Source organism: Cavia porcellus, unplaced genomic scaffold (assembly GCF_034190915.1).
Source record: "Cavia porcellus strain 051 isolate PalLab524CR breed Dunkin Hartley unplaced genomic scaffold, mCavPor4.1 scaffold_6, whole genome shotgun sequence".
Classification (NCBI taxonomy): Eukaryota; Metazoa; Chordata; class Mammalia; order Rodentia; family Caviidae; genus Cavia; species Cavia porcellus.
In genome coordinates this window covers 51,192,725-51,217,896 of record NW_026947489.1, presented here as the reverse complement: position 1 = coordinate 51,217,896, position 25,172 = coordinate 51,192,725, and the positions used below count along the sequence as shown (strand labels likewise).

Genomic DNA, 25,172 nt, shown 5'->3' with positions numbered 1-25,172 from the left:
GATATTACATTATACACGAAAAGGAAACATTAGAGAATAAAATATTTTAAAAACCATATAACTGGTGGTAGAACTGAAATTCAGTGGATGTGTTGAAAGTTGAAAAAAAATCTCTTGTAAGTAAAGCAAAAGGATTAAAGACTAAAAGGAAATCTAGAGAAAACACGTATTTTAAAAAGAAAAAATATGAATCCTGATTGTCTAGTACCTGCATATGACAGTCTAAAAGAAAGAACGGTGAAAACCGAGGGAAAATAATGTTATCTAAAACTAACAGAATAAAATAACACTTGCTATCACTAATGGCCGCTGATTGTCAAGATTGAATAGATTCACCAAAGCCTTTGTGATATTACAAATAATGACCCAAATCAAGGTATATTCATCATGATATTTCAGGTTATGATATAAAAAGAAAAGGCATCAAATGTTTCCAGGGAGGGGAAAAAATAGATGACATGAAAAGAGTTGAACATCAGAATAACACTGCAGTTTTCAAAAGCAACCAGTAACAATGCAATGATCCTCCACAATCCCGGGGATAATGGGCCCAGAACAATGCTGTGTGCCTGCCCGAAGTAGGAATCAATTAAGTGGATGGATAAAGGGAGCTTTTGGCATTAAAAGTCTCAACAATTTTACTTTTCCTTGCGCCTTTTTAAAAAGGAAGTTCCTAATGGAATTTTCTCTCAACCAATAAGGGAGTAAAAGAGAGAGAGAAAAATCTAACAAATGAACACCAAGCCTGAAGGCTGGTATAGGTGATCCCAGAGGGGCAGGGGCAGTAAGCTTGCAGGGGGAAAGTCCCTGTGACAGTGGTGAGACAGTCACATTGCCTAATATGTTCAAATCTACACAGAGACTCAGCTATCATCTCAGTTTGGGGTCAAAGTATCGATATCAATACACAAAGTTCAGCAAACAAAAATGGGTTAATGATGAACTCCTAGGGAAATAAAAGTTTTACAAGAAAGAAAACACAATAATTGATGATAGTAAAATAATCTACTGTGACTCAGTCATGATTAATGTGAACATAGTTATAACAACAGAGAGTATTATTCTATACCAAAATCATGATGTAATTGTACAACACAAGGAAGTACGTGTGTGTTTGTCTTGCATTGACATAGATGTTATAAGAAAGCCAAATTCCTGTCTTCTGCGGTAGAAGGTCAAAAGGATTGTGTAAAACTGAAAAGAAAAATATAAAAACAGATTAAGATTATTTTTTAAAATACAATGGCAGAAGATACAGCTGAGAGAGTTGAAATTAAGGGCTACAGATCAGGCATAGGGGATATAAGGATAAGGAACTGAATTTCTTTTCGGCCTTACTTTATTATCTTGATTAAAAACAAAAAGTTAACTAGATAGGAAATTTCTTTTCTTTATAGATGTTTGAGAATAAATCAGGATATGTAGTCATATTCGTGGAAGAGGTCTCCAAGAAATATCCAGCCAGCAGCAAGGAGAAATACAATAAATACTGTGCTTCCTGCAGGTCCTCTTGGGGAATAGTATCACCACTGAGAAGTGTTTGCTGAGCTGCATGGGGCAGGAGAATCCTTGATGCAGCTACAGAAAGGACCTGGGAAAATGCTTACCTGAGGACAGTAACTCTATTATAAAGCTCTCTCTTGGGATCTTGGAATCAAAAACAAGACCAAGATTAGGTTCCAATCCCCTAGAAATGATCTCAATCCCAGACACAACCCCAAGCACATGGAGAGGGTTAGTCCTCAAGAGCAAGAATGTGGGTGGCAGGCTGCTGCTGCTCTGGAATTGGTGCCTCGGGATAAATAAGAACATAATAATGATACACATTGCATAGCGTGGACTTGTTCTTGGATCGTATCAGAGTTGCACAAAATTTTTCCTTTACCTCCCACGATAACCTTATAAATCAAGTTAAAGACCTAAAACCCTATAAATACAAAGAACATTGTCTGACCACTCACCATGTCTCAGGCATCGTGCCAATATTCCATTAAATGTTCATAAGAACTCTCTGGTGGAGGTATTGTTGCTATTACCACTATTTTATAGATGGAAAAGCTCAAAAACAGAAAAGTTCATGATTTACCTAAACTCTCATGGATAATAAATGGCCAAGCCACCATTCAGGATGCTTGATTATAAAGTTTAGATGTAGATTCATCACACAAATTGCAGCTTACAGTCACTAATGACAAAACCAGGCTTCGGAAAATTTAAGTAACAACCCCAGAGCACCTAAAGAGCCACTAGGCAGTGAGACTAGCATTCAAGTCCAGCCTTCTCTACACCCAGAGGACATCTGCCATCTCTGGGTACTGCTTCTCTGGTATAGAATCTCCAAGAGTAAGGAAAGACATCCCTGGCTTTAGGGTTACCACTCAGTAATGAGGATACATTGACCAATGGTATAAAGGGATGTCGGAGCAGAGAATAGAGATTAATTAGTGAAAATCACCAAGTCATGGAGTGTGAGTGGTGGAATGTGCTAGCTGTCCTTTCCTACCTCTTCTCATGCTCACAGCTATGGCCCAGAGATACAGAGGCTCAGTTCTGAAGCCAATCCCACTGCCTGAAAGTCCTGGCTGTGCCACTTACCATCTGCGTGAACTTGGGCAGCTCAAATTCTGCACCACAGTTTCTTCACCTGAAAAATGCTAACAATAACAATAATAATAATAATAGAGTTTGTTTGAGGATTAAATTTAACTGGCATCAGTGAAGAGTTTATAACCCATAATTCTTCACATAGTCATTAGTGCTAGTGCTGCTGATAATTGTTGCATTTCTCTTACTTAAGGACCTTCCAACTCTAAGACTAATTCTTGCCACTAATTTACCTGCTTTGCATTGCCAGGCTTGGAGTTATTTCTGCTTTACTCCTGACGTTCCAAGCCTTGCAAGTTGAAGTTCTTATCTTCCATTCCAGACTTGCCAATTTGGTTTCTGCCTCATAACTGAGTACCCTGTGGTCCGTCCCCTCACATCTCAAATTTCCAATGAATAGGTTCCTAGTAATTGCTAGCAAAACTCCTTGTTACAATGTCATGCTTGGTTTGGCCCTACATTGACACCCCTATGGTAGTTCAACTCCACGGGTCCTGGTGTGTGTGTAGACATGAACTATACTGGGATTGCTCTCTGGGCCTGCAGGTTACCTTTTAGGCTCCCATATCTACCAACTTATCACTTAGAGTAGAACTAAAATTGGTGTAGCATTTTAAGTTTAAAAGCAACTGCACAGGACTGAGGATTTAGCTCAGCGGCATGAGCACCTGCCTGGCAAGTACAAGGTCACGAGTCCAATCACTGGTACAAAACAAATAAAAAAACAAAAGCAACTTCACAAATATTGCCCAATTCGATCTGCACAACGATTCATCGAGGAAAGTGTTTCTCTTTCCAAAAATGCATAAGAAGATTCAGACAAGATAAATAATTTCACCATTCCAGACATGGTGGTGCAGGCCTGTAATCCCAGCACTCAAGAGGCTGAGGCAGGAAGATTGCCATGAGTTTGAGGGCAACCTGGACTACATAGTGAATTCAAGCCCAGCCTGAAGTACACAGCGAGACCCTGACTCAAAAAAACAAACAAAAAAAGGTAAAAAAATTTTTAAAAAAATAATTTCACCAAAGTTGTGAGGAAGTAGGGGCAGAGAGAACTATAAATCAGGTTTTCTGACTCTGGGTACTATTTTCTTTGCAGAGTATCACCCTGCCTATAAGGGTCTGCTCAGGTCCTTCACACCAGTCTTGAGCCTCCCAAGCCTACACATGCCACTGTGACCCTCTCCTCAAGCTTCTTGTTTCCATCAGCAGCGTTAACAAGGTCACGGGAGCACCCAGGCGCGCTCTGACCTCAGCACCTTTTCCAGCTCACTGCCTCCTTCCTGGCTCTCTGTAGGGCTCTGCTTCTGTTAATGGTTTCAAATTTCTCCTGGACAAAATCCCAGGCTGATTTCTCTTTCACCCTCACCCATCACATTCAGTTATTATTGATGCTGATGTTTCCACCTTTATTTAGCCACTCCTATGCATCTCTCCCTTACCATTCATGCACCCACTGCTACAATTCAGGCCCTCATCACTTGGGCCTTGAACTATTTCTATCACTTTTTCCTCACCTTCATTTTCCCCCTCTTCATTCATCTTAAAACCTTACCAGATTCATTTGGTAACATGTCACTGTTTTGCTGAAAATTTTTCTATGGCTTGCAATATCTTTTAGGATAAGATCTAAATTCCTGAACATAGTTCTTCCTAAAATGTGAGCTGAGAGATACCAGTCTTTGTTGGGTACTTACAGATGCTTTATTTAAAGGGAGAGGCTACCTACAAAATACCCTCTTCTTCCCTCGTATGCATATTAGCTGAGAGCCTGAATATGTTGTGGGGAGAGATGGAATTTTTAATCCAGCAATTCTAAAATACACTGGACTACAGAATTCTTTTGTCAGTGAAAACATAGAACATATGCTCAATATTAAATGTTCTGCCAAATGGTTTAAAACATTCACCACCTCAGGCAATCATACCCATTTCTGAGCTTAACTTCCAGTAATATGTTATACAAAACATCTCTTTCCTTGAACTGACTCTTGAGGAAGCTGGGCCATGTCTTGCCTTTGAATCTGACACTGTTTTATATCAACTGCCTGAAGCCCAATGCAGGCTCCAGGATTCAGTTCACTGTGATATGGTCCACATGTCCCAGATTTTCCATTGCTCCTAGTTTTGTGTGATTCATCCATCTTAATTAAAGATGACTCAACTGTAGCTTGAAATGCATACAGGCATTTTATTTTGAGGGATTCATTTTTTAAAACTTTTATTTGAGGTATATTTGATAGATAAAAATTATATGCATTCAAGATGGGTAAAGTGATTCATCTTACATATATACTGTGACCTGATTACCACAATCATCAATCAACCTAATTAATGCATCCACCACTTATTGAAAGTAAATTCTTACGTTAAAAAATTTATTTATTGGGCCAGGGGTTTAGCTCAGAGACACAATCACTTGCTTAGCAAGTATGAGGTCCTGAGTTCAATCCCTGATACCAAAATAATAAAGATTTATCTATTAAATTATCTTGATTTCCTCCTATTTAGCTGGTTTTCTGTCCTTACTGAGCACATCCGATTTAAGGGACTGCACAGAGTACTGCAATGTTAACAAAGTTTATATCCCTCCGTATTTCTTCTACTAGATTAGTCTATTTACCTCCAGTATTTTACCTCTTGACACTAGGTGCTCATTAACTTACATTGATTATAATTATAATTATAATGCCAAGGGCTGTCTGTTAGAGTAGTTCAGAGATTTGCAAATGGTGAAGTTTTTACTTCCAAATCTAAAAATTTGGCTTTAAAGATCACTCTGACTGCCTAACTGAACACCTTACACTGCTTTAAAGAATAAGACTGAATCTTTAGTGGAACGCCCTAGAGCAACAATATTTAGAGTAGACCCAAAACACTTCTCAGAATCTTCTGGGATTTTAGCCACTGATTTTTTTTAAAAACTCACCTACTATTCAAATATCATAGCTGAACAGCAACATGAATAATTGTATAAAGGAAAATATGCCAATATATACAGATGCTGTGATACAAAACAGCATACACACTAACTTATTTGTGGATAAGATAATAAGATGTTTCAGATCTGCTTTAAAAGATGACAGCAAAAACAAAACACCAAAGTGTCTGGAGCAAATATAGTAAAGTATTGATAATTACTGAACTAAATACTAGATACATGAAGGGTCAGAACACTGTTCTATTTTGTATCTTTGAAATTTGCTATAATTAAAAGCTATGAAAATGTGTAGAGGACTGATATTTCTAAAGAGGGAGGAAGACAGTTGTGTCAGTGGCCTTCTCATCAGTTCCATGCCACCACTCTGTGTCACTCATTTCATTGTCAATAATCAGACCAACCCAGTTCTCACTTAACCCACAGCCACCTGCATGGTGTTTCATATCATCTTTATTTCCAGTAAATGGCACCAGATCCCCTTCTCTGTATCCTCTTCCTCTGCTGTCCACCTGTTCTTCATTCCACCAGCCTACTTCCCTCCCCTTTGGTTTACCCACCTGCCCACCTGCTGCCCTTCTTAATCCAGCTGCATCCATATTTGTAAACTATTTACCAACTCCATCCAGACCATCATAGTATTTCACCTAAAAAGATTTAAACTAACCTGACTATCCCTTGACTGACTGTTCCCCTAAGACTTCTGTAGCTACTGCAGCTACCAGCTAACACCAGGAACATAAATCTTGACTTTTCTCTGTCTTGTCGTATCCTCTTCTAATCTCTCTGAAAGTGTAATGCTGGCCTCCTGCTGTCCTAACCCCAAGCCTGACCTTCAAGTGAACAGTCTGCTTCCTGGATCCCTCAAATGGTGACCTTTGAAGCTCACACTGTGGTCCTAAAGAGTGCATAGAAAGATGTGAATCAAGAAAGTGTCCCATAATAAAAGCCAAGGAAGTAAGAGTTTCAGAATACAGTGGTTGAAAGGATGAAGTACGATAAAATCTATGAAGAAGTAGTGAGAAGATTTCCCAATTGGAATTTTAGTAATTAAGAAATCATAACCAACCGTGACTAGTTCAGAAATGATAAATGTGGGTTCTGTGTGTATGCAGAATTCAGACCACAATAAGGCATAGGAAAATTGAAAATTTATCTAAGAATATATACAGTGACTGGAAGAAAAACCCACGGTAGATTCTTGTGTGGCAAAAAGGTCCAAACTTGGGTTTTTCAAGCCAAGTTAGGAAGATTTGGGTAATATTAAAAGTCCAAAAAATGAATCAATAAAAAGAGAAAGACTGAGAAATGCAATCAGAAGCCAAGAAAGTATGGTCTTGGGAGTGATAACAAATGCATATTGAGGCTTTGGCCCTGGAGAGGGTGAGTGGGCTTCTTTTCTGAGATTCGAAAGTAAGTAGAGGGATGTCTCAGTTACTTTTCTAGTTGCTGAGACAAAATACCCCACTCCCAAAGCTGAAGGAGGAAAGATACGTTTGGCTTATAATTTGTAAAGGTTTCAGACCAGAGTTGGCAGGCAGGAGTCATCAGAGAGGAGAAATAGTCCACAGCAAAGCAGGGCAGGCAAAACGCAGCAAATAGCAATCACATAACTAGTTATAAGTTACCAGCTTCTTCTGTCCTTTGCATTTTATTCAGGCTGCCCACCCTAACGGTACTCACACCCTTACTCCTGGCATTGCACCGTTGATTATAGCATCACACACACACCTCCAAAATGCCCCACTTGTGAATGCATGAGGCTTTGAAGTAGACATCTAGACACAAGCCATAACAAGAGCTCAAAGTTGAAGGTCAATTTTAGCGGAAAAAAAGTGCTAAAAACATTTTTGGATGACTTCAGTGTTCTCAATATAAATACACTAGATGTAATGACCTGTATAAAATGCTTAGTACAAGCCTTGTCACACTGTATTACTTTGCCATGTGGTAAACCTAGACTTAGAAGTGGCCATGGTAAATGCATTTATTGAGTGTTTACTGTGTTGCAGGAACTTTTCTAAGCTATTATAGTGGTAAAGGAGGAAAAATAGGCATATCAATAAAGAAAGAATACCTGTTTAAGAAAAAAACTGATCAGAAATAACATTAAGAGAGGTTTGTTGACAAAGATATTGTGAAGATTTCAACAGCACATGAAGAACAATGACTGAACATCTGTTGAAATTTGTTTGCAGTTTGGCTAGCTGTGGCTGCTGGGAAAGGTTGGTAGGTACCTGGTGAGAAAGCTGGAAGAATGGGTGAAATTGGGGCAAGTAGGCAATCATACTGCACAACAGAGGTTCAACTGGTTAGAAGGTTCCGTAAATGGTATCTTAAAGAAGGTGGTGGTACACCGTCATAAGGCTTAAGCATTTCTTTGCTGCTGATTAGGTAAATTACTGGACATCAAAGAGGATGAGAAATATGGTCATATACTATAATGTAAGTATTGCAACCAGTTAAAATTTAGCCAAAAGTCAATGGGCTGGAAAATTAGAAACACATCCTACTATATATTTTGCTTCACACAAAGATCTGAAAAAGTAATTACGAGGAGATTGAAAATATTGTCTATCCTTACATTCATTACGAGGACTCATTAATGATGGTAAAATAACTCTAAAAATTTACAGGCAATTATTCCAAGACCTTGTGATATAGACTGGTGATAACACAGACCTTAGTGGGAAAAAAATGTATAATCAGGGCAGGATCAGTCATTACAGTGGTCTTAGTTGGTCATAAGCAACTGAATTCTTCCCATGATTGAGGAGACAAAGTTAAATAGCTGAAGGGAAGAGATAATAGAGAGCAATGCTCTGATTGATATAATAGGGCACGCAGCACACTAAATGTGGAAGGAACATGTGTAGCAGCCACACCAACCCCAATTGTTTCTAGGTGGCAACATTTCTATTTTTAAATTTTGTTTGTTTACTTGTCTTGAAAGTTGAATAGGCCAAAATTAAATCCCTCTAACTCAGCCATAATTGTTCTGGCACAAAATCATCAGGTGCATATTATTCTACTTTTCATATTTTTAATATCATACATTATATTAATATTATAAATATTCATATATCATCTATCATCCCTGTGTGTAATGTACTGGAAACTTGCTACATTTTTCCTTGTTTTCCTTTACTCATTATTATGTTTTGAAATTCATTAAGTAGGTATACTTAAATTGAGTTCATTATCTTTAACCCCTGTATGGTATCCATTATTTGCCTAAATAACATTTGCATATATATTTCTCTGCTAACAAGAATTCAAGTTATTTAGAACTCTTTACTGATTCAAACTCTGAAATAGCAAGTTAACTTCCAAGAACTCATATCGCCAACCTACACTTTTCTCAGAGTGGGAAGAATTTAATGCATTTTCCAAAAATTAGAACTTTTACAAGGTAATGACTCCCCATTAACAAATAGAGTATATCTCTACATGTATATCACTTTTCTTTAAATAAAGATTTATTATTTTCTTTATAGAGCTCTTTTTAATTTTTTCAAATCCCTAGATATTTACTTGCTGTCTTGCTACTATAATTTCTTACTTTTTATGATAGTTTTCTAACTTACTATTGCTGCTATAAAGGAATATTATCCTCTATGCTGATTATGTATTGATAAATTTCACTAAACGTTTTCATTGATGTAACTAGTTTGCCATTTATCTTTTTGGATCTAAAACATAAATGATCATATAATCAGCAAACAATTGCAATACATTCTTCATATCAATTATTATTCTTTAGTTATTTTTTACCTAGAACTACTAGAACTGTGTTAATGAGTACAACTGGTAAAAAGTCGTATGTTTTTCATTGTTGATTCTAAAAGAAATGTCTCAGGTTCACACATGTTTTTATTTTGAAAAGAACACCAAATGAGACAAGACAAAATTGAGTTAATCAAAACAAAAGGATGAACATGATATATGACTTAAAAACAAAATACAAGGAGATCAATAATGCCTACCATAATGCCTCTTGCTATCTTCAAAAGAATTGCCCATATCATCAGGCATAATAAAATTGAACAAAACAGTATGGAACAAAATCAATAAAAACAAAACATTGGAGACATTATAGGACCTCCAAAGAAGATAATAGTCCAACCAGAATGGATGTTGTGCCGTATCTTATTGTCTTCAAAGTATTTGCCTATACCATCAGACTTGATACTATTAAACAAAATGGAATAGAATAGAATAAAATCAGTCAAAACAAAATAGTGAAAGCAAAGCAGGGCTTCAACTCAAGCTATAGGAACTCAAAAATGATTACCGTAGTACATCCTGCTATCTTTGGAATAGCTATCCATGCCATCAAATCTAATACAAGTGGACAAACTGAAACAGAATAAAACCAAACTAAACAGAACAATGTGAGTTTCAAATTATAATAATAGATTAACAATGGCCACTGCCTTCCCTTTTTATTCAATCCTTCCTCTTTCACTTTCACAGGATGTATTGTACATTTTGGATCCCACTAACTCTTTTAGTTTTTATATTAAGGAGGTGACTTGCTATTCACCTAAATGATTCTGAACCTTTTTACCCCTGAGCATGGTCTCAAGCTGTATCCATTTGTCTACAAGAGCCTCAAGGTTTTCTTTCTTTATAGCTGAGTAGTTTTCCATTGTATAAAAGTGTCATGTCTTCCCAACCAGCCCGCAGCTGATGGGAAAGCTATCCCACTTTTTTCTGGTTTTTTGTCACATAGTGCATTGTTTTCTCATCTTTGACTTTCAGTCTATAAACCCCCTTTCAGGTTAAATGTATTTCTAATATAAAGCATACTATCTACTTTTTATAAAGCTTTATATATGCTTTTTTATGCTTTATATAAAGCATACCCAATCTACTGATCCATTCTCCTATGTTTCTTTTTATTAGTTTATCAAGGCATCTGTGTTATTGATTATGGCCAACCTTCTCTGCCTCATCTCTGGCATGCTATTTTTCTGCGGTTGATTGTCCACTTTTCCCCTTCATTCCAGTGTCTACCCCATTCAGTGAGCTCCCTCTGCCACTGTTCCTGAAACCATGGTCTTTTTTCTCTCACTATAGAATGTCCTTCAGTATTTTTTGTAGGGTTGGATTGGTGGTCACGAACTCCCCCAGTTCCTCTCTGTCATGGAAGCATCTTGTTTCTCTATTAATTTTGAGAGATAGTTTTGCAGGGTACAATCAATCTAGGATGGAGGTTATTTTCTTTCAGTGCTTGGAATACTTTGCTCCAAGCTCTACTTGATCTGTGGTTTGTGTCAAGAAGTCTGTCATGATTCTGATGGGTTTTCCTTTATTGGTGATCTGTTTCTTTTCTCTGAAAGCTTTTAATATTCTATTCTTGTGTTGAATTTCTGGGATCAGCTTCACACATTAATTATGACTTTAGTTGTGAGACACATTGAATGTGTGAGATTCACTAGATAAAAAAGTCCTTGTCTATTACTAGCATTACTAGTTCTAATATATACTAGCATTACTATTACTAGCATTATTAGCATTATAGTTCTTAGAAGAACTTTCATAATCTCTTCCATATGCATTGAAATTATTTTGTTTTCCTTTAGTCACCAAAGTAATAGTGAATAGGTTTTCTGAAGTTGAACCATCCCTGTACCTTGGAAAAATTGTCAGATGATAAAAAATATGTTATATAAAGGACTGAATTTGCTTGGATAATATTATTAAATGCTTTTCCCTATAAACTTGCATATGGTTTTTGAATAATGTGAGAATTATTTTAATATCAATTATGCAAAACTCATAAAACTAGTTGGGCAAATTGTATTTCTTTGTTGTTTTTTGCAAAAAAAATCATGTTTAGGTAAAATCTATCTACAAGTTGTTTTCTGTAAGAGTAGTGAAAAAAAAGCAGAAAAAAAGGTCATCTTTTAAATATTAATTCAATGTCATTAAAGATTGTTATTCTATTCCAAGTTTTCTATTTCTTCTTGGATCTATTAAGCTTTTTATTTTTAGATATATGCTGTGTAGAACCTTTCCAATAATATTTTTCATTATTTTTAATCTTACTTTTCATAATTTATTTTTAACTTACAAATTTTAATTTATTTTTGATCAACCAGTATACTTTTAATTTTTTCCTTTTCTTTTTTTATTCTCTAATAGCTTTTCGTACTTTCCCTTCTTGAGAATTTCAGGTATTTATCTATTTTTTTTTAGAATTTTCAAGAACTGACTTAAAGTTTGGTAATAATTTCCTTTTTATTTTCTTGCTATACCACTGATTTCCCTATGTTTCATTATGATTTAATTTATTTTTAGTAATTTGGGTTTATTCTATCATCCTTCTTCTGCCTCATCATCTATATTTCTATACTCATTTTTAAAACTATACAAATCTCTAAAAGAAATGAACTTTTCCTTCTGAGGTTCATAGATGTTTATCCCCAACTCAATAGCCAAAACTCATCAGAGGGAAGTGGTCTCCTCCGTGGAGTCAGGCCTCCCACCAGGGCCTCTGCAGTCCGGTGACAAATGGCTAAGGAATGTGCAGATGATGTCAGGACACCCAGCCTCTGTTGAAACACAGATCCCGCATAACTCCATGCCTGAGAAAACTCACAGCAGCCCCCCAAGGAGGGTCAGGGGCACCATCAATCTGAGGAATCCCCAGCCCCCAAAAGGGAACTCAGTTTGTTGACATAATTCCCAAAATGAAGCCAATCTCTAGCCAAAGAAAATAAGATGTAGAAAATGCTAATCCCCTGTCACTGGTAAACTTTGCTTTTGTTCAGGATTTATATGTCATAAAAATTATGTCCAAGACTATTGGCACTGTTTCCAAACTCAGAGCCATGACCACACTGTTGTTTGTGAATGATATCATCACATCCATGACTTCTCACCAGCAAGGAGGCCTGGCCAGACCCAGCTGCTGCCAGGTTACCTCTCACCCTACGGGAAAAGTAGGTATTTAAAGAGGGTAGAAATGGAGGACGCTCTAATTCTGAAAGTCAGTGCTAAGGAAAGGTAGGAAGTAGTTCTTGACTGGAAAATATGATTCTCCTGGCTCTGCAGTATATTCATAAGTGATATTTACATACCATTTTACAATGCTTTCATCAGTAAAAGCTCATTTACAGTCTCAAAGCAATTTGTTAATTAGACTCAACTTGTGTTATTAGGCTTTGACTTTAGTCATATGAACTCAGATAAGATAGATTGATTCGTAAAGTACTCATACCCCCTCAAAAGAGAAGGCAAATCTGAGTTAAGAATTAAAAATTGTAAAACTTACAATTTTTTCCAAAATTTTCTTCCTCCGAGCAGCTTTGGTTCTGCCCTTCCTCCAAACTTACTGTTGATAAAGAAAGGGGAACAGGAGAAATAGGATCCACTGCTGTTGGTATGACTATCCATCAGCCTTGTGTAAGGACTGAAATTATTGTTACTGTCAATGGGAAAATCACCTACTGCATCATAGAATCATGTTCCATGTGAGTATTCTACAACGATGTAAGTGTGAAAATTTGGAAACAAGCAGAACATAAGATGTTTTGTTCATTTCAAAGCTCAAGTCCATAAAGTCCTCTCCATTCTCCTTTTCCAGTTCCTTTCTATTGTTCTAAATGAACATTTGACCACACCAGGGCTCACCTATTGAGGTCTTTCTCTTCTCTAACTATACCCATTTCCATAGTGGTCTCACTACCCTGATGACTTCAAATGCATATCTCTTAACATGGTCATTTCCCATGAGCAAAAGATTATTAGTCAGGCCAAAACAAAAAAAATTATCCTGGCCACTTTCCTGCCTCATATGCAAAATCCATCTGTCTCTGCATCTAAACTATATACATAATCCAACCACGTTCCACCACTTCTATCACTAATAGGATACAAGTCACATTTATCCTGCCCTGATCATTTGAAGGGACTTGCATTGGATCACCTCCCTGCTTCCTTCCTGATCCCTATTGCCTCTTCTCAACACAGCCTCATGGAAAGGCTTCCGTGTTGTCTGCATGGCTCACTTCTTCACCTCTCAATTTTCCACCAAATCTTACTTTCCCACTGTGGTGGATTAACTAAAGGGCATCTTGTAACACACAGGTGAACTGAATCAGTGTGGTTCTGGGTATACAAGGCCCATCTGAGAATTGTTGCCAATGGCATAAAAAGGAGAGAATTGGAGGGGAAGATGGCATGTTCTTGATTCTCCTGAAGAAGCTTGGGACACTGGTTTTCCTGATATAAACTCAGCTGTTATCATCTCTGGGGGAGCTTGGGTCCTCACTGTTGCAGAGAATGGCTGTGGTTCTTTTCCAGGGAGCACTGGCCCTTACTTTAAGCATTGTCTCTTGGCTCCAATGTAGATCCTTGATAGGGACTTGTATGAGACATTGTCTTGGCATCTAGGCCAGTTGGATTCATGGAGGACACTGCCATAGACTCTGGGTTTTCAGCTGGACTTATGCAGGACATTGCCATGGGATCCAGGCCCTCGGCTGGATTCTTTGGGTCTCTAGTGCATGGACAGATATCTTGTGCTCTTCAGCATTTGGTTTTTTTGAGTGACTGTCATCAAATAATCTTATAAATTATGTATCATGTATTAAATCGATTCCCTTGCCAACCCTGACTACAACACCTACTAAAAACCCTCTTTAAATATCCTATTTAAAATCACATGCCACTTCTTCACATTCCCAATTCTCCTTTATTTTTTCCTTCTTTATTTTTCTTACTTTCAAATATACTATATAATTTACTTAATTTGGCTATTATCTATCTCCTCTCCTTAAAAAATGAGTTCCACAAGGACAGGAATTTGTTCATTAATCTATACCACAGTACCTAGATCAAAGCCCAACACATAATATCTATTCAACAAACGTTTGTTAAATTAATAGGTGAAAGAGTACACTAGTTAGAACAGAGGACCTGCTATGGGGTGCTAGGAATTAAGCATACATCAGTACATGCAGGAGAATGACAAAGTAATCAGAGCATGTCTTCTGCTCCCAAATGTAAGGGCCTTCTTGAATTGGAATTCATACTGTAGGGTCAAATTATCCCTTGGAGTAGGCCTTCTAGGGCAGTTTCCTGAGGTCCTTGAGCATGGTGAAAGCTCAGAGATGCATTCATGCATCACAGTGCCAACTCCCTGCTCTAAACATATGATAAATTAACACATCTTACATCTCTCAGATGCCTGACTTGAGGCTCTGGAGGTGCCACTTGGTCCAGTATACAGAGGTGGGGATTGCTGTGATGACAAAGAAGAAAAAAAAGCCCTCTAAGGAAAGAGAGTGGCACCCATGGGACGGGCAGCACTGTGGGCAGAGGGGCAGCTTGAGATAGAAACAGTTGTTCTCTCTGGATAGCCGCGGGGGAGTTGCATGTGTGCCAAGATCCTTGGAGGTCTCTGACCTTGAGAAGGGACTTAGTGGGGAGTAATTAAACAGTGTGTTATTATTCTTACCCTCCCCTTGGAAAAAACCGATTTAGTTACCTCTTCCTACATCCTCACCTCTCCAGGGACATAGAACAAGCTAAGGTCCTACTTTGGACAAGACACAGCTCATCAGAATGCCTGTGCCAGTCCCCCTCAGTGTGCTCTCCCTTCTTACATTCCCTCCATCTCTTAGTTTTCTCCTTTGAACACTTTCATCCTCTACATCTGCTCCCTGAACCTCTGTGCTCTCCTGTTCTGCACTTTGCCTAGGATCTCCCACCCACCAGCCCCCGTGAGCTGAATCTCCTCTCTGTGCATCTCCAAGACGTTCCTTCCCCTGAAGCCAGGTAAGTAGAAGCCTAATGTCTGGGGGATAGATTAGCAGAAGGAGGAGGAAAACACCACGAGGAGAGCATAGAAATAAGTAAATAGACATTTCCCCATTCAGCCTGCCCCTAAAAGATGAAACTTGTAAAATACCACCACCTTTTCCCCACTGATTCTGGTGCCCACATCAGCAAGTCACAGAGCTCACAGTGTGTAGTGGGCTGTGACCTGTGGAACCATTCAGGTTTCGGTACATTAAGAGAGGAAACTGAGGCAGCTGTGTATGCCACAACTGTAAGATTCTGCTTCCATTTTTATTTAATGATGATTTGGCCCACATGCATCTCATTGCCTCAGTTTTTCTACCTAAAAATGGCAAATCATATCTTCTTACCCTGAACAGAGACTTTTGCAGTAAGACGTATCAGACAGTATCTTATTTCCAAATATAGTGAATAAGAATAGAATTGAAGAAACCACTTTGTCTTCAACTATTAGAAGCAGATTAGAGTGTTCATAAATCCACTATCAATGATTATTACTCATTTCTATTAGAAACAAACAAAAAAACCACTAGGCAATTTACAAGACAAGGAAGGAAGATTCCATTTATTTCCTTTGTCTTAGAAAAAGAATGTGATTGACAGCCCCTCAATGACAACAATCACAGAGCCTACAGCTCAAGAGAATTTGGGCCCCCATCAGCACCCAGCCTTGAGCTGATGAATACTACACATTCTTTCTCATTTGCTCTTGTCATTTGTTGCTCTTCCTTGGTAAGCACGCAGGTCTAGTCCAGAAACGAAGGAGTGTGCAATTCAGTGGTGGAAAAGGGTACCATTGGAAAGAGCTCCTGATGCCACAATCATTCACCTGACGCTCAGGGTGACGCACAGTTCTGCTGAGGAGCCTGTAACTTTCTGAGACAGTGCTCCAAGGGTAACAGTGATACACTCCTCTGAGAGGTGGCTCACCCAACAAATCGGGCTTTTTTGTTTTTTGGTCCCACGTTTGTCCAGTTTTCTTCTTTTTATTTTAACAAAGCATGATAATGTCCTGGAATCCTGAGATAGGCTTGGTTTCTCAATCCAAGCAGCTGCCTCTCCCAATTGCTCTGTTCTAACCCTCAGTCTGTGGCCAGCAAGAAAGAAAGATTTGCTGAGAGATTCTTTCCAAGTAGCCCCTTGATATACTGTACACAAGCTACATTTTCAGAATGAGAAGTATTTTCAAAATCACTAAAACCAACTTTATGGAAAATGATAGTTGATTTTAAAATAAATTTTAGAAACAAACTAGTTTTCCTACTAAGAGAAAAGACCCTGATATTTTACAAGTAGACAAAGTAACTGGTCCTTAGCACTAGAACGCTTTTCAAAATGTAGCAGTGCAGTGAGCATTCATTGGGTATGATAAAGTTAACCTTCACAGTACCAGAACTGGGGCAGCCTCTTCTCCAGACAGTTTTGATGTTAAACATTAAAGGGCTCAGTTTTGAAGCAAGCTTATCCTCTTCCTCTGGAGGAAGCCAGGGCTACAGACATTCATTAAAATGGGTGCTGTTTCCCTCAAGTGGAGAATTTTTCAGAACTTCAAAGGCAGAGAACCGGCTCTCAAACCAGCAGGCCCCTAGATGTTCCTGTTTCAAAGCTCCCCTTTAGCTGAAAATAAGAGTGAGCATAAAAACTTAAATGATACTTTTCAAAGGTCTAATCGCACCATTGACTTTTAGGGAAAAGGAAAACAACAGTGACAAAAACACAGGCTTGAAGCATGAACGCATGTGTTTTCAAGATGGGCCACTCCGAGTTATCAGGAAACTTAAGGGCCAAATATCAATCCAAAGGCAGAACTCACAGTAACACCGTGTCCTGGAGGGAGAGCACCATGAGGGTGCCCACATCACGTCACCTTAAAGAAGGGCCCCAGAGCAGATCCAAGATACATCCTGGCCACTTCATTTGTCTGATAGGTAGTGACCCGTCTGTACTTCAAAAAACACCATAAAGAAGGGAAAAGTAAGATTGGTCGTAGAAGGCAAACATTCCTTTCTAAGCCCACTTAGATGCTTTTAGGCAATATGTATGTCAGAGGAATTCTTTTATCTAGAGTGTTATAACCCTTTCACAAGATAGCAGGCCAAATTTAGCCTTCAAGGTTTTAAACACTGTGCAGGCAAATGGCACATTTCCCAAGGACCCAGTCTGAGCTCATGAACAGCTAGGTGTGGGCGTACGTCATGAAGCTGCTAAATCCAGAAACAGTATTTAGTCCTTCAGAGAAAGGCAGTTACCAAACTGAGGAGAAAAAAGGCATTATAGATGCTGTGTATGTGACAAACAAAATAAACAAAAAATGGTAAATGAGTTTTAGTGAAAAGGATTTATTGCAGAAAACCATAAATTGAAATCTAGAGCAAAACAAACATATATACGCCCATGAGTTCCAAGTTATCTGTCTTAAACCAAGGTAAAATTTATCTTATTAGGAAAAGATTTGCCAGCCTCTAAGCGGATGGAGCCCAAAGTTAATGTGACCTGGTAGAAGATAGGGTTATATCACAATACAGTTCACAATTGGCTTTTATTATTTACTCTGTGGCCAGTACCATGTCATGAATTTTCTTTATAATCTGTTTAATTCCCTGACAACCCCACAAATCAGACATCGTTATCTTCATTTAGCTATAAAAAATTAAGGTTCATAGCCGTAGCCTGTGCAGGAATCCTACAGGAAAATACATGGAAAGATAGAGACACAGATGGAAGGAAAAAGGGAGAGAGAAAGAAAGGGAGGAAAGAAGAAGGAATGAAAAGGAGGAAAAAAGGAAGGAAGGGAGGAAGGCATCTTCATCTGTGTCTGTTTACCTCCCTACCAGCAGACAAGCGTACTTCTGCCTCAGAGACCTCAGAAAGGCAGTAACAGTGCTAGGAAATCACTTGAAACAGCCCTATCAAGGGTAAGGCGGCTTCTATAATGGAAAGTCTAATAATCAGAGAAAATATAGCCCCCACTCATTGAGTATAAAACACAGTAAGAATGCTTCCAGTATTCTTGTGTACCTACTATGTATTGGGTCTGTTCTAGAAACTTTTTACAAATTCCCTCCTAGAATTCTCATCACGATCTTATTTTATCAGCCCCAGTCAACACAGGGGAGTCTGAACCTTTGGGAGAGTTAACTAACTTCTCCTCCCCTCCAAAATCAAGCATCCAAAAAACGCAGGGCAAAAGTTAACCTGGGAGGACCCTTTTTCCTTAACAAGAATTGTAGTTAAAAAATAGAAAATGTCATATTTGAGTGTGTACTCTGTTTTAAAGCACTGAGTTAAAAAAAGATTGCATTATAATTTATATAAAAATCCATAGACCAGAGGCCTTCAAGACGTTACTAAGTGAAGTTAAGAAGCCCAGAATATATATATATATATATATATATATATATATATATATATATATATCCTTTGAAGTTTAACTTCCCACAGGACAAAAATAAAACTTTGCCATGACCTTTCTTTTAGCACTTTGTGTAAACCATAATAGATCAATAGGTTTAGATCTACCTGGAAGACAGTGATCACAAAAATAGCTCTCTTCAGCCAAGGGAACTGACAACTGGCTCTTATCCAGTTCTGTCTACCGACAACAGCAAGAGCCCAGGCTGGCGAGTGACCTCTCTGAACTGCACTTGCTGTGCTGTGAGATTTTTATACCCTAGTGCAGCTCACTGTCCTATGAGGTGCTTTACCTGTCTGCCTTGCATATCATCCATTCTACTGCTCCTTTTCAAAGTGTTTTGATTGATTGTTGAAATGCCCAGTGACAATATAATTATGTTGTCACAGCCAAAACTGAGTCCCAGATCCGTTATCTCCAGCTCAGTGAGGCTTCCAGCCACATCCAAATGTCCTGGGTCACCAGCCAGCCATGACTTTGTGGGTGCTTCTGGAACCCTATACAATCAATTAGAAAAGAGAATCTGTCAGATCAATAGAAAGAACACTGATGAATGTCAAAGTTAAGGAGAAATTATTTTAAGATTTGCCACCTTCGATTATCTGCATTACTGTTCTCATCCACATTTTTTTCAAGAAGAATGTCAGGTAAGGGAAATCTGAGGACAGAAATGGTGAGAAGATTAGAGCTTATTTTTAGACTGAGAAAGGTGGAAGGTATAGTCAGGGAGTAGGACTATGAGGGAATTGGGGGAGACTTAAAAATAAAGACTACATACCAAAAATAAATAAAGACCACATAGTGGGTAAGAACAGACTTCAGGGGCTATACTGCTTAGGTGAAATCTAGATTTACCACTAATGACCAGTATGATGCTTCATTTCTTTGGACCTCAACATCCTCACCTATAAAATGGGTATAGTAAGGTTCCATTATTTCACTGGAATGTCACTAAGGTTAGGTAAGTTAAATGTTAATTTCCTTATAAGCATGTGCCTGGCATACTCTTAAGTGTTGGCTATCACAACTGATGTTATTAATTCCCTGAAAGAAGGAGTAAATCTGTTTCCCAGGGAGTGGAGGGTGGGGCAGGCAGACTTCGTAGTGTTTTCTCTCTCTGTACCGTCTTCTGCTAGGAAGAACCAGACCTGAGTCATTGAAGCTTTGAAAGGATCTGTTGTCTTTCTCCCTCCCATGGCAAAGGCACTTCTGGCATGCATTCCAAGAGCTGGAAACACTGTCCTGAAGACTAAGCCGAGCAGAATCACCCCTCCTCAATTTGATTAACCTTTGCCTGGTTTCACACAGCCTTGCTGTTAAAGCATGATCTTTCTTGAGCTCTGAGACATCAAGGCCATCACCCAGCCTTCCTTGTCATTGAAATTGCTGGGCAGCATGACCAGGGAGGAAAGGAACTGAATTATTGGTGTCTCTTCCCCCTCCTCCCGGCATCCCCCCACCCCACTGCTTTGAAGAGATGAAAAACAAAATGAAGAAGGCAAGTGGGTGCTGTGGTGGACACTGCAGGAGTTTTACACTGCCTGAACCCCGAACAGCAAAACCTCTCTCCTTCTCACTCACACCTACAGCTAGCACCCAGCCAAGCAGGCACTCAAGCCAGGCTTGTCAGATGAACTCAACAAATGAAACAGTGCCCCCAACAAAAATACAGAGAGACACAAAACAATTCCACCTCCTCAGATTCACCCCAACATCCGTACTGCTCTTCCTCTCTTTGAAAGTTGTGCCCCCCCCCGTTGCAACACAAAACAGCCAAAAGTGACACCGATAAATAAAAACCCTCCAAAGTGAGCATTAAATAGCAAATACCAAGCTATCTGCATTCTTTCTAATTCTTCCATCCAATTTACCTGTTGTCCTTTTGAACTAGCTGACCTGCTCTTGCAGGCTACGTTATAACGGTTGTGGGGAAGCTGCACTTCCTGTTGGTTACAAACTGATTCTAAGGGAAGATAACTGTGAAGCTTAAAAAGGAGGTGGGGGAATAAAAAGAGACAGCATTACTACCTATTGGAAAAATCAAACCTCCTTCTGCTCACGCGGGCTCTGGTCTCTTACCACCTCCCGTCTGCTCCATTCCAGAGAATTCTGAGAAGTGTGGCAGATCTTCCTGCTGTCCCTGCTGTCCAAGGGTGGATTGCAATGAGTCACTGGGCAATGCTTAGAAAGAATCTGTGTTCTGCTGGCAAATTCAGAAGATGCCGAAGGGCACTCTGAAAGGTAACAGCACCTCTTCTCATGTGGATAGAATTTATTAATCAGAGTCTCAAGGACATTTCAGTCCTGATGTACATGTCAGGGGCTCCCACAAAGCATCACAGTTGTCTCAGTGTCTGCTCCTGTGTAGGGCACAGACCTGGGGCTGCAGTTCAAGGCTAAATAAATCTAGATGGTCTGGTGGACTCTGGTGGCCCTTTTCCAGAATCTCAGCAGGGTATGGAAAGTTCTGGGTTTAGCCTCAGGAGTTCAAAATCTGTTTCTAACTTCCTACAAGCAGTCAAACCCTTCAGTACCCCCAACTGCAGTTCCAAGTCCTTTGGGGTTTTCTGGTTTTCTGAGTTTTTGTGGGGTTTTTTTTTGTTGTTGTTGTTGTTGTTTGTTTTGTTTGTTTGTTTGTTTGTTTGTTTGTTTGTTTTTTGTTTTTTGAGATAGGATTTCACTATGCTATTCAGGCTGCCCTCACTTTATATCCCAGGCTGGCCTGAAACTCACATCAATCCTCCTGCCTCAGTCTCTCAAGGGCTAGGGCTACAGGTGTGCACTACACCTGGCCACGCAGCTCCAATTTTAGTTTCCTCCTTAAGATTATGAAGTTGTAAAAATTAAAACTAAAAAATTTTTAAAAGATGATGAAATTGTATGAGACATTCTCAAAGGCCCTCATCTGCATCACAGTTTAGTGATTCCAGGACATACCACAGAAGGTGGCTCAGGAATGACAGAGGGGGAAGCCGGCAGGGTGAAGAAGCAAAGACCACATGCACACTTCCTGCCTTGGAGAGGGACTTAGGCAGAGGTGGACACGAGGCTGATGGCCAGGTAGAGGCCACGGAGTAAGGGGTATCAAACGTGTGGGTGGGGCTCAGGAGGGAGCAATGCGGTGCAATGGGCTCCAACGGAGGCTTCTTTGGCAAGTGCAGGTTGAGACAAGCAGCTCTCCAGCGTGTAATCCTGGAGGTAAGGAACCCAGACCGCGGAACGTTTGGCCCCTCTGACTGACTAGTACCAGCTCAGTCATTCTGCAACCTGCACTTGCAATTGCACATGACTCCTTCCGGCTGACAGGGCCAAAGGAGCCGCCCTGGTCAGCGTGCCTCCCTCTCTTTTCTCTCGCAGGTGCCTCCCAGAAGGCCGTGCATGGACAGCCCCGGCAACGTCAGCTTGCCCCGTGGTTTTCTCCTTCAAGGCTTCTTCGAATTCCCGCACCTGAGGCCAGCGCTCTTCCTGCTGCTGCTGGCTGTGCACCTGACCACCCTCGGCGGGAACTTGCTCATCTTGGTGGCGGTGGCCTCGGTGCCCAACCGGCCGCCCATGCTGCTCTTCCTATGCCAGCTCTCGGTCATCGAGCTTTGCTACACCCTGGTGGTGGTGCCCCGCTCCCTGGCGGACCTCAGCATGCCGGGCCATGCCAGGGGCAGCCCCATCTCCTTCCTGGGCTGCGCGGTTCAGATGCAGATGTTCGTGGCGCTGGGCGGGGCCGAGTGCTTCCTGCTGGCCGCAATGGCTTATGACCGCTACGTGGCCATCTGCCACCCACTGCGCTACGCTGCCGTTGTGACCCCTGTGCTGTGCGCGCGCCTGGCCCTGGCCTGCTGCCTCGGGGGCCTGGCAGTGTCGCTGGGGCTCACGGTGGCTGTCTTCCACCTGCCCTTCTGCGGCTCCCACCTGCTGGTGCATTTCTTTTGCGACATCACTGCGCTGCTGCACTTGGCCTGCACCCGGAGCTACGCCGAGGAGCTGCCGCTGCTGGGCGCCTGCCTGGTGCTGCTATTGCTGCCCTCCATGCTCATCCTGGCCTCCTACGGGGCCATCGCCTCTGCCCTTCGCCGTCTGCACTCAGCCGCGGGCCGCCTCAAGGCCGCCTCCACCTGCGCTTCACACCTGACGGTCACCTTCCTGCACTACGGCTGCGCCACCTTCATGTACGTGCGGCCCAAGGCCACCTACTCTCCGCGGCTGGACCGCACCTTGGCGCTGGTCTACACCAATGTCACGCCGCTGCTCTACCCGCTCATCTACAGCCTGCGCAACCGCGAGGTCATCGCCGCCATCCGCAGGGTGCTGGAGCGCTTGTGGCCAGACAAAGTCAGAGGTCAAGGGCTGTGTGAGCCGTGAGAGTGGGAAGGGACAGGCCAGAGTGGACAGCTGCCCCAGCACCAGGGGTTCTGCCTCAGAAAAGCCACCTCGAGGACCTTGTTGAGGAAAGAACGTTTGGAAGCTGGCTACACAGAAAAGCCTCCTAAGGCGGCCCAGTCCTCCTCCCTCCCTAGACGAATGGCCAAAGCCGGGTAGTAGAAGGCCCTAGATGTAGATTTAATGTTTCCATAAACACGTGAGGAGTTTTTCCCAAAACCTCGTGCCTGTGCGTGGGTAGATGGACTTGGTGAAGAAGGCACAAGGAGTGGCCTCCAGGAGCTCCTGCCTGCCTAAGAAGGACAGGCAGGAGGAGTGAGCTGGGGAACAAGGGAGGGCCTTTGACAGAGGACCACGCTAAGCTTTGGGGGCATAGAGAAGTCAAGAAAAGATTCTTTGAGTGTAGGGGTCAGCTGGAGAACCGTAGGGGTCAATTAGGCGGAGAGAAGGGTGGCAAATGCTCCCCATAGATGGCTTAACAGACTTTGGCATATTGGGAAGGACTGCAGAAACCACCAAAGGACTGAATTCAAAGCTTGGTGTGAAGTCTTGTTTTCTCCTCTGGTCACTCGCTGTTGTGCAGCAAATGGCCTGGCGACTAACACATTTGAGAATGGGGTTTGAGCCAGAATCCCTGCAGAGGAAGTTAAGTGGTGTAGGAAGAGTTGAGAGAGAAGGAAGTGGAGACTACAGGACCTTGACTGGATGTGGGGGAGGAAGAAAGAGGAGCTGGGGGTCACCTGTACCCAGGGTCATTTGCTGAGGAGGAGAACAGGGCAGGAGCAAGTGAGGAAAGGGGGCTGATGGCTCCAGCTACAAAAAGAGAAACCAGAAAAGATTTTAATAGAGAAGGCAAAGGTACCAATTCGGAGCTCAGGGGAAAGGTCAAGTGGGGGAGTCTATTTGGGATCATGGGCAGCTGTTGGGGGACATCGCCAGGAAAAGACTACAGAGGGAGAAGGACAGAAGTACAGCTGGAACTCAGTAGGAGGCTGGCATGTAAGAGAGGAAAGGCACCTCGGATGCCTGAGAGCTACTCCAGCCACAGGACCTTGGGCCGTCCTTTCTTTCATCTCTCTAGATTCAGCTGCCTCAATTGCAAAATAAAAGACACAGCTAAATGATTGGTCTGGCTTCTCCCTGCCCTCTGATCCTTTAAAATGGGGCATGCAAAGATACATATGAGCCATTTGAAAAGGACAGAAGATAATTAAAGTCAATAATTTAGTGTCAGCTGAATGCTTGTGGAACCACAAATAGGAAACTGAAGTCATGATCAAACACAGGTGGTGCTCATCAAGAAGGTGTTCTGGACCAAGTTTGGTTGGCTGAAGCAGCTTTTGGGCAATACAATTGACTTCCTTTGGTCCAAAGGATCTGTAAATCCACTGACCTAACTAACCTGACTCTGGAACAGCCTGTGAAAGTGAGGGCAAATGGTAGAGAGGCTGGGTACATGTTTTCCTAGAACCCCTTTCTCACAAGCAGCCACTTTCCTGGAACATTAAAGATGGTTTTCTGGAGGTCATGAGAACATAAACTTGCAATTAGAATGGTTAATGTTTATCTCAGAGTAATTGCAGTGATAAATCTAATCCAACCTTGGGAAGCTAAATGGGGCGCTTTGACTGGCACACTATGACCTCCTCCAGGTTTCATAGATAAGAGCAGGATGCATGTTAACAAGTTACACATTAGGAAAGCATCCAGACAGTGACTGTGCAAAGCAGGGTGGCAAGGTGGGGGAGGGCCTGTGGCAGCCAAGTGAGGGTTTGTCTGGGATCTGGAAGGAGGGGCCTGGATGAGGGAGGATGTGGTAAGGACAGTAGTATGAACCACCATGAGATAATAGCGATTTAGAAGAAATGAACTTAGATCTTCATCTTAAAGCAAGTACCAAAGTCAGTGTACAATTGATTAAACATTTGGATATAAAATACATAACAATTTTTTAAAGTCTTGAAAAGGAATACAGGCTAAAATATAGCTTATCTCATAATGAGAACAGATGTTCTAAGCCAAAGGATA

The 25,172-nt window shown here is 40.9% G+C and overlaps 1 protein-coding gene and 1 long non-coding RNA gene across 2 annotated transcripts; one reads left to right on the top strand and one right to left on the bottom strand.

The window, feature by feature from the left end:
• Nucleotides 1–18,756: 18,756 nt before the first annotated feature.
• LOC134476257 (uncharacterized) lies at nt 18,757–21,228 on the bottom strand. Its single transcript, XR_010047840.1, has 3 exons — nt 20,799–21,228; nt 19,363–19,428; nt 18,757–19,267 (listed from the first exon to the last, which is right to left on the bottom strand). It is a non-coding gene; the product is annotated as an uncharacterized LOC134476257 (long non-coding RNA).
• A 903-nt stretch (nt 21,229–22,131) lies between these two features.
• LOC100725597 (olfactory receptor 10AC1-like) lies at nt 22,132–23,409 on the top strand. Its single transcript, XM_003475303.2, has one exon. The coding sequence runs from the start codon at nt 22,149–22,151 to the stop codon at nt 23,124–23,126; it is 978 nt and encodes a 325-aa protein (XP_003475351.1). The 5' UTR covers nt 22,132–22,148; the 3' UTR covers nt 23,127–23,409.
• Nucleotides 23,410–25,172: the final 1,763 nt, after the last annotated feature.